This window comes from Durotheca rogersii, assembly GCF_024521655.1.
Source record: "Durotheca rogersii strain YMJ 92031201 chromosome Unknown GGS23scaffold_11, whole genome shotgun sequence".
In the NCBI taxonomy this organism is placed as follows: domain Eukaryota; kingdom Fungi; phylum Ascomycota; class Sordariomycetes; order Xylariales; family Xylariaceae; genus Durotheca; species Durotheca rogersii.
In genome coordinates, this window is record NW_026251242.1 from 1,141,125 (window position 1) to 1,150,295 (window position 9,171).

Here is a 9,171-nt window from a genome sequence, read left to right on the forward strand (position 1 = left end):
TCCTTCTTCTGATCTGGTGGTCAGTCGAACACCATAACTTCAGGATCGGGAAGCCTTACTCGTCTTAGTATACTGGCTGACTACTCCTAATATGTCCCTCAACCTATTTCTGATCGACCCAGAGGGCGTTGAGTTGCTTGCGAGGACGACTGTTAGATCATTTAATTGTTCTTGTAGGGTAACCGTAGAAACCTAGCCCATACCCTCCCTGTAATGTGCAAGGAAGGCCAGCCCATCCGCGATCTGGAGCTCATCCCCAAACGACATGATGTGCCTATCGACGTCTGGCGCGGCGGCGCTGCGATAGGGGTGAGCTTCGGTTGGGGTCTCGGTTAGGTGGCGCAATCGTGCCATAGCAGTATGGAAGTTGCGACAGGAGGAGGGCGTCCAGAGAGTCTCCATGACGCTCTGGTAGCTCCGGTTGTGCTGCTTTGTTCCGGCATCCACTAAACCTTTACTCCGCATCCTTGTGACAATTTCAAGATATCGTTATACGTATTCGATTCCGAATTTTCTGTATACAATGCTATTTTACGAGAGGGGAAACGTCGACGCAACGGTGGTCAGGAACGTGCCTGTTAGAACCCGTGATATTAGCACAGCAGCCCTACTATGGGAATTCAGTGAGCGGACGGCCAACCCGATCAGTCATACCGCACTGAATCCCGCATTTCGACCTATAATGACCGGGCAGTCAAACACGCCCATCGCGATTCTGGTGGCGATGAAGAATGATAGTGAAGAATCCAATGCGCCCACTATTTTGCATAGTTTGGGGTACGTGCTGGAAAGCCTGCAACGGAGAAGGCCGAAGCGGGGGAATCTCACAGGGATTCAGAGGGCAAGGAGAATTCTGTCTTGAATGGCAAGTATTATCAACTCGGGCTGATATTCTCTACAGCTTGCTAATTTCCTCGTCGTATGCTGCTATCATAGGTCTGTACAGTTGATCCGGCGCTCCTACAGGTGTCCCAAAGATCATCCTTTCATCCTTGTCATGAGGAAAGAGAAGCTTCCGGATCCTTAAACAGAGCGGCTTGACAGCATCTAACGCGTCGGGAAACTCCCTCATGATCCGCTCAAGCCCAAATACCGACATATCGCCGGCTTTGGATTGAGCAATAGTGTCAAAATCCCCCATCTCCCATCTCCGAAGGAGGCTCACCTTAGGCGGCTGCCTTTGGCCCGCAAACCCGTTACTCCACGATTGACGCGCGCACATCCACAACAGGACGTAGAAGAACGACTCCAGGTCGTGCCGGTACGTGTGGTCCACCTTACACAACACCTCCACCGCCATGAACTGCATTGTGCCCGTCTGGTGCCGCGCGCCACTCGGGCCACTGTCTCTCACCTTAGCTAGATCAAGGTCGATGAGCATGCCCTTGAAGTCGTTCTCCGTCCTTGGCTCCGTAATGAGGATGTTGTTCGACGAAATATCCCGGTGGAGGATGTTGCCGACTGTGTATAGAGACCGGTGTGCCCTGATTGCGTCTCGCATCGGCTCCAGCAGTTCCTTGATATTCCTGAAGTCGCTGATCACGCGACCCGCGGGCGAGACGACCAGACAGACATAGATCCTATTCTCCCATGGCTCTTCGTCTTCCATGTACAGACTCGGTTTGTTCTTGCCCACCGATAGCTGGTTGTCCAGCTTCTGCGCAAACTTGGACTTGCGACTGGATCGCCGTCGCTTGGGCCCGGGCGTATCGGATGTGTTATTGGATGATGATTTGCGCTCGTGGCCTGACGTCTTTGAGCTCCCCGCCGCCGGGAGACCCTCGAAGTGCACCGCCTCGTCTCGGAAATGGTGGACCTTTGGAAACTTCAGTCCCTCCCGCAGGTCGGCGATCGTCGTGATTCGTCGATGCGCTACCACTCTAGCCACGCCCTCGACCCCTCGCTCTTCCGCCAGCTTCAGCTGTTCCACCTCCAGTTTCCGCTTGTCCGACGCCCACGAGAACTTAGCGACGTGGCCGTCTTTCGTCTTGTAGCACGTGGTCCCGCGACACACGATGGCATGCTGCCTCACCATCGCCTTCACCAGTTGCATCTTCGTCTCTTTGCCGCCGGTGCCGTCCAGTGTGACGTGCCGATGCGCACCCCCCCGCTCGATGAACGTGTCCAGGCCCATCTCGTCGTCGCCCATGGTCGCGTACCCAACGAGGGCGCGCGCAAACATCCTTGGCTCCTCGTGGATGTCGAAGGGCCCTGAGCTGTACGGTCCTGACCGATCGAAAATCCAGAGCTCCATAATGGAGCCGGAGAGCGTGAAGGCGTGAACGAACCGGCGCGTAGGTTGGTCAGAAAAGACGCCGCGCACATGGCGCGCCAGCTGGAGCAGCGTCGACTTGAACCGGTCCGTATGGTAGGTCCTCTTCTGCTCCCCGACCACAAGAACGTTCTTGTACTCGAATTTATTGTTCGACGCCGGCGTCGGGATCTGGAAGAAGAGATCCATCTGGCCTTTCGGTCCCTTGAACTGGGCCGCCGTTTTGGTCGTGTGCAGCTTGTAGGTTGTATCAGCCAGGAAGCGCTCCTCTAGCGAGCGAAGCCAGTCCCAGACCGGTTGTTCGTCCGGCGTGGAAGGGAACTCCGTCCACCTTTGTCCGTTGTGCGCCGACATCACCCCGCGCAGCATTGCCTTCTGGTCCTTGCGCCAACGCTCGGGTTTGAGGAACTTGTCCCAGAACCCCTTCACGGCGCGGAAGGTGCATTTCTTGATCTCGTGGAAGAGTTCGCCCTCGACAGTTTCGCGCTTTTCGCTGTCGGCCAGCCAGCTCGAGTTCGCCTTGACCGGTGATCCGACGAAGGTAGGCATGGTGGTCGACCACGGGGGAGTCAGCGGGTTGATTGTGTTGAGGAAGTCGTAGACAGCAGCCCATATGTCGGTGTCGGAAGAATTGACGACATCAAGGAGTGGTCTGAGTTTTTCGGGTTCGAGAGAGCCAAGAAGGAAAGTCTGCAGTACGGTGGCCAGCCTTATCGCAACATTTCCGTTTCCGTCTGGTGCTGGCAGGTTTAAAGCCACTGGAGAGACGACGAGCGCACCCAGGAGGCCGATCACATCACTCTCGTCCGTCGAGGCATCGGCGCAGTCGCAAAATTTGGCGCGAATATACTTCAATGATTCGTTGAGTGGATTCCCCGCGATAATCTGGATCTGTTCCTCGCTGAAGGCCATGTTGAGGGTTGTCATGTTGCAATTGTGATTGTTTTGGCGAAGGGAGATGTGGAAGAGGGAGGTAAACAATGAATGCGACCCGTCGGTATTTACGTGATTTGCTGGGTGCGGTTGACGGCGGGCCAGATGGGTGGAGTAGGCTGAGCGATCTTCTCCGGGTTTTATAACCGTAGCTAGGCATAAGCTCGCTTAGAGCCAGCCTTACATTATCGCCGCTTCTATCGATACGATTATCAATACTAATTATCGTTAACTTTACTATTCGCTATTATAAGTAAGCTGGAGTATGGATCCTTAGGCATCCAGAATAGAGGCTTATGATTAATAGAATTAAAGAAAAACACATAATAATTAACTATTCGTAAAACGCTATATTTAAACCCTTTTAATAGATTGTTACGTAAAACGTAGACGCCTACATTCACGCTTTGCGGTATGTAGGCTTATATAGGCTGGTTCAATTACTACGTGACACGTCTATATATAGGTAGCTCGCATCTCCTTTATTTATGTCCTTCCTTTTTAGATAGTTAGTTAATTTACCCTCTTCTTCCTACCTTTCGTTGCTCCTAAAAAGCAACTTTAGTGCCTACGTAGCTCTCCCGATCTACGTATTAATTATAAGCCCAGTTAGCCCTTCTAAGGTGTTTTGGTTTAGTGGTCCGGTTCCTTTAATTACGCGTATACGAGCGCGAAAAAGCGCTAGCCCCTTACGTAGAGAAGCCCTAGAGCTAGACTAGAACTAGTAGTAAGGCGTCGGGCCAAGAGGTTAAGGGTTTAATTCCTAGATCGAGTAGTTATTCCTACCTAGTACGTCTAGCGCTAAGAGTGCGACTAGCTACCAAGAGATGTTAAGGGTTTAACGCCGAGAGTAAGTAGTTATTACCTACCTAGAGTGACTAAAAACTAGGGGGTATATTACGGAGTAGTTATACTAGCCTATATAAGCCTATATACCGTAAAGCGTACATGTAGGCGTCTACGTTTTACGCGATAGTTATAAGCCCGGTAGGCTTTCCAAGGAGCTAAGTTAACTAAGGTTTTACTATATAAGCTTTCGAGTAATCTTATTATTTATTTCTATCTCTCGAATCTCTCGATTAATCGTTTTTTCTTTTAAATATCACTCTTATCTATATCGCTCTCGTTTTCTTCTCGAGTAAAATATTTATAGCAACTACTAGCACTAACGGAAACTTCTCCATTAAGAAGCTACTGAACAGGAGCAGCGTAGGCACGCTGACGGAGGCACGAAACGAGGACTGCCCAACTGCCAACAACTGGCCCAGTACCGATCAACCAAGATCGCAGCTGTAAACAGCTGTAATCGGTTAATCGGCCAGCTGAAAACGGCAGCTGGGAAAAGGGGACTAGAAAAGGGCAACGAGGATCGCGAGAAAAGGCATGGCAAGAAACGAATAAATAGCTATAGGTCGTAATATCTATAGGTCTAAGTCTAACTAATGAAAATATAAGTGCGCGACCCATATAAATATACATCGAAAAGGCTACGTGGCCTAGATCCACCGCACCACTATAATAGGCGTAAAACGGCGCCTAGCGGTAATACCGCTAATACTATTAAATAGCCCCCGTTAAATCGAAACCGGCCTATAGCTATAACCGGTATCGTATTTAGCGCGATTCTTTACTCGGGATTTATTCCCTATACGTATTACCTTAACAAAGGTTATACGTTAGGAGTTCTAGACCTTAATAGGAGGGATTATCGTTAACTTATTTATAATAATTAAACTTTTAGTCTAAGGAATACGTATCGTACTTTAGTTAGGCGTTAGCCGACTAAAGAAGCTCGTATAATACCCGGACCCTATCGATCGGGATAATATAATAAATAATAATATACCTATACTAAAGGAAAAGTATTAGGATATAAATAATAGCTATCTTACCTTTACCCCTATGTTAGATAATAAGACCCTTACTACCTTTCTTTTTATTTTATACCTCGTATCGTTAGACTAAACGGAGTCTATAGCTAGGAAACGGAGTAAATCGTTATTAAGACCCGAAGTAATGAAAACCAAATTATTAATAAAGACCTTAAGAGTCGATATTAGCTTTCCGCCCTTATATCCGCCCGAAGAGGAGAAGGATAACGATAAAACTCCTACTTAACTACCCCTTACCCGCGGCTTTATACTTATCCCGTTAATCCCTATAGTATTATTTTAAAATAATAATAACGGAGCCTCTAGTAGCTAGAATATACTAGTAGCTACCCTAATTATCGTAATACTAGCCATTAAATTCCCTAACTCTACCGATTATCCTAGGCTTAAGTTTAATAAGTATAACGTAACTTAATAACTAAAGAGGGTAGATCGATTATTTAACCGCTACCGTATAAATAACGACGATAAGATTAAGGATATCGGCGAATAAACTACGATTAAAACCATTAGGAAGCGTATTAATAACGTTACGAAGAATTAAACGATCTAAAGAGTTATCGTTATAGCCTTAAAGTACCGTTTTAGGATTACCGATAAACTATAATGGGCTATGCCTATAATAAGGCCCTAGCTAGTGCTAAGGTATAGTACGTAATCAGGCCCTTAGTACCTACGGCGGATAAGGCTAGCTATCGCAAGTACGGCCTATAGGGTATACTTTCTTCCTTTTTCTCCTCGTTTAGCTTTAGTTTATTAACATATGGCTTTTACCTAACGAATAGCTCTTAAAACCGTAATAAAAAGCTAAACCAACCTTCTTTTATCGTTTTACGAAAGTAATAGCATCTTAGCGAGCGGAATTAGCAATAGGAACGGCGATATAGTACTAAAGGAAGCGGTAGCTAGCAAAGTTAGCAGTCGGAAAGGCGGTATTAGCTTTTAGACATACGCGCCGGTAGTACCTACGAAAGAGGACCGACGAGAGGTAACGATAGTAACAGACTAGTATCTTAATACGCGGGATTAATAGTAGGAAAGGCGATACTAGCGTTTACGCCGGCTAAGTTAATAGTCGGAAAAGCGGTATTAGCTTTTAGATATACGCGCCGGTAATAGTACCTACGGACGAGGACCGATAAGATAACCGAAGAAACGACCGATAGCCCCGAGAAAACGCAGATTTAGACGGTAATTTCGAAATAAAAGAACGACGAAATCGACGAAATCTACGGCTAAAAACGGCGGAAAATTTTTTTCCGGAGAAAGATAGTAAAGCGCTAAGGCATAGCGCTTACGGAGTTAAGCCGCGCCCGAGGCGCGAGTTAAGAACGCCCGAGGCATAATACAAGGAAGAAACGGCGTTAAAATAATAGGAAATACATTAAGGTTTCGGCTAGGATAATAATACTTCGATAAGAGCGCTAGCGGCGCTAGTAATAGACGGGAGGGCGCGCCCTAGTACGCCTTTAGGCGGAGCCCTTAGCTCCGCTAACGGACGATAAACGATAGTCTTTAAACGAATAGGAACGGCGTACCTTAATACGTCCTCCGGCGGAGCCTCGCGGCTCCGCTAGTAGTACGGATAGGCCCCTAGCCTTTAAACGATAGGAAAGGCCCTAGGCCTTTTAGCAATAGACGGAAGGGCGCGCTTTAATACGCCCTTAAGCGGAGCCCTTTAAACTCCGCTAGCGGACGATAAACGATAGTCTTTAAACGAATCGGACGGCGTACTTTAGTACGTCTTCTAGCGGACCCGACGGGATCCGTTAGCGGAAGATAAACGAGGGTCTTTAAACGACGGTAAACGGACCGACGATCCCGTAGCTACGGGAGCTAGGCTAGACCTAGCAAGCGCCGATTACGACTTCGTACGCGGGGCTTTAAAGCTCTACGGTTTAATAAGAGGATCGGAACTAGTAGCCCCCGGGGAGTAGCAATATCCCGGGGAACGAAAATAATAGCCCGGGAAGCGGATAACGTAACCCGGGAAATAAATAAAGACGGCGGCCCTAAGGAAATGGCATACCGGGGAGCTAGATAATACCCGGAGCGCCGGTAGTACCCTAGGAAGAAGAGGATAGGGAAAGGGGCTCTCGGGGGAAGTAGTTACCGGGAGAACGTACCCGGTAGGCGAAAAAACCCGGGAGACCTACGGAAGAGATCCCGGGGAAGAGTAGGACCCGGGAGAAAAGCGCCGGAAGGCTAGAGGCGCCCGGTATAATATCCCGAGAAACGAAAGGCCCCGGGAAAGAAACGGCGAAGGAGGAGACCCCGGGATATAGTATAACCGCCGGGGAAGAAAGGAAGGAAGCTATACCCGGGGGATATTAATACCCCGAGAAACGTACGAACGGAAGGAGGCCTAGGGATATATCAGTACCTTAAGCGGCGGAAGTAGTAACCCGGGGAGCGAGTAGCGTACCCCGGGGAACGGAGGTAGCACCTAAGGATGCGATACGCATCCTAAGGCGCGGAGAAAACGGGTTAGGTTATTAAGGCTAGACGCCGAAGAAAAGGGCGGCAAGGCTAAACGCCGAAGAAAAGGACGGTAAGGCGTACCTTTTTTTTTTTCCGGGAGGGGACCTTATGTAATAGGCTATACCTATAATAAGGCCCTAGCTAGTACTAGGGCATAATACGTAACCAGGCCCTTAGTACCTACGGCGGATAAGGCCAGCTATCGTAAGTACGGCCTATAGGGTATACTTTCTTCCTTTTTCTCCTCGTTTAGCTTTAGTTCATTAACATACGGCTTTTACCTAACGAATAGCTCTTAAAACCGTAACATAAACAAGGCTAAGCTAACGTTAAACGTAAACTTATATAGCTAGAACGAGGCAACGTAATTAACGATCCTAAGGCGATCTTTACGTATCTTATAAACTATAAACGTCTTTCTAAATTCGTAAACGATAACGGAAAGCTTCCCTAGAAAGTAAGATACCTAACCGATAAACTCCGAATATCCTTAATTATAAAGTTCTATAAAACGGAAAACTATAACTATAATAAGATCGGAAATATCGACTACCGAACTCTTTATACCTAGCTTTATAAGTAAGCGGAACGTCGTATAATAATATAAATTACCGATAAGGTCTAAGCCGAAGAACGACGATAGTAAAAAACGGTAACTTTCGAAGAACCCGAGAAACCTATAATATAAATAGTTTAACGATTAACGACTCCTAGCCTTTAAATACCTTTACTACCGCCTCCTTCGTAGCCTAGATCTTCTTACGGCTACCTAAGTATTAGTTAGGAAGCTAGTATATAGGCCCTCTACGACCGATTTAACGCTTTAAAGATAAAGATAACTTCGTAGAACTACCATTAAAAGAATAGCTCTTATAGTCCTAAGGGTACGTACGGCGCCGATTAATAATATTAATAAGAAAACCCGTTCCTAGTAAATACGGTTCGGAACCTAAGTCTTTATAACCTATAAACTAACGAAAGGACCTTAATAAGCTCTAGACGTAGTATTATATTAAACTACCGAGGTATACGTAATAGGATTTTATTAACTTAATCGAATAATTATAAGGAATTCGAATACTAGTTTTATAATACTTTCGATCGGCTTTATAACTATATCCGTTACCCGCTACTAATAAATATAACCTAGAATCGGTTCTGTAATAAGAATAATAAGCGATTATATTACCTCGAGAACGGAAACCCGGATAAGCTAGAGTTAATACTAATCTTAGAATCGATTATTACTTAAGCTAAGCGTAAAGAAGAACCGATCGCTTACTATATTCTATTTTACGTATACTAAAGTAAGGAATCTCTAAAGTAAGTACGTAGGATAGCATACTACTATTTAGCCGGAAAACTAAAGCTTTTATCCTTCGACTTATAATACTCTAAAAACGAGGATATAATACCGAAGCAAGAAGAGATACCTAAAGCCGTATTAGAGATTAACGTTATTTAAATAGTCGAACGTAAATATAACTACGAACTATACGAAACTAAGATCTTAGGTTATAGTTAGACTAAGGATCTTATCGACGACGAAGGTATTTATTATTATAAAGGTATTATTAAAACGAACCTAGTCGA

At 46.3% G+C, this 9,171-nt stretch overlaps 2 protein-coding genes across 2 annotated transcripts; both read right to left on the bottom strand.

Moving 5' to 3' along the window:
* On the bottom strand, positions 1–712 carry GGS23DRAFT_77551 (uncharacterized protein). Its single transcript, XM_051521272.1, has 4 exons — positions 641–712; positions 204–575; positions 60–136; positions 1–5 (listed from the first exon to the last, which is right to left on the bottom strand). Exons 2-3 carry the CDS (start codon positions 463–465, stop codon positions 99–101), a joined length of 300 nt encoding a protein of 99 aa, XP_051371686.1. The 5' UTR covers positions 466–575; positions 641–712; the 3' UTR covers positions 1–5; positions 60–98.
* Positions 713–850: 138 nt separating this feature from the next.
* GGS23DRAFT_570401 (serine/threonine-protein kinase Sgk2) lies at positions 851–3,419 on the bottom strand. Its single transcript, XM_051516511.1, has one exon. The coding sequence runs from the start codon at positions 3,197–3,199 to the stop codon at positions 896–898; it is 2,304 nt and encodes a 767-aa protein (XP_051371687.1). The 5' UTR covers positions 3,200–3,419; the 3' UTR covers positions 851–895.
* Positions 3,420–9,171: the final 5,752 nt, after the last annotated feature.

Bases quoted from the DNA above. Each gene is read 5' to 3' on its own strand.
- GGS23DRAFT_77551 (XM_051521272.1), bottom strand. From the start codon at position 465: ATGCGGAGTAAAGGTTTAGTGGATGCCGGAACAAAGCAGCACAACCGG. The intron at 137-203 runs GTATGGGCTAGG...CGTCCTCGCAAG, and splicing joins CCTTGCACATTACAGGGAGG to CAACTCAACGCCCTCTGGGT.
- GGS23DRAFT_570401 (XM_051516511.1), bottom strand. From the start codon at position 3,199: ATGACAACCCTCAACATGGCCTTCAGCGAGGAACAGATCCAGATTATC.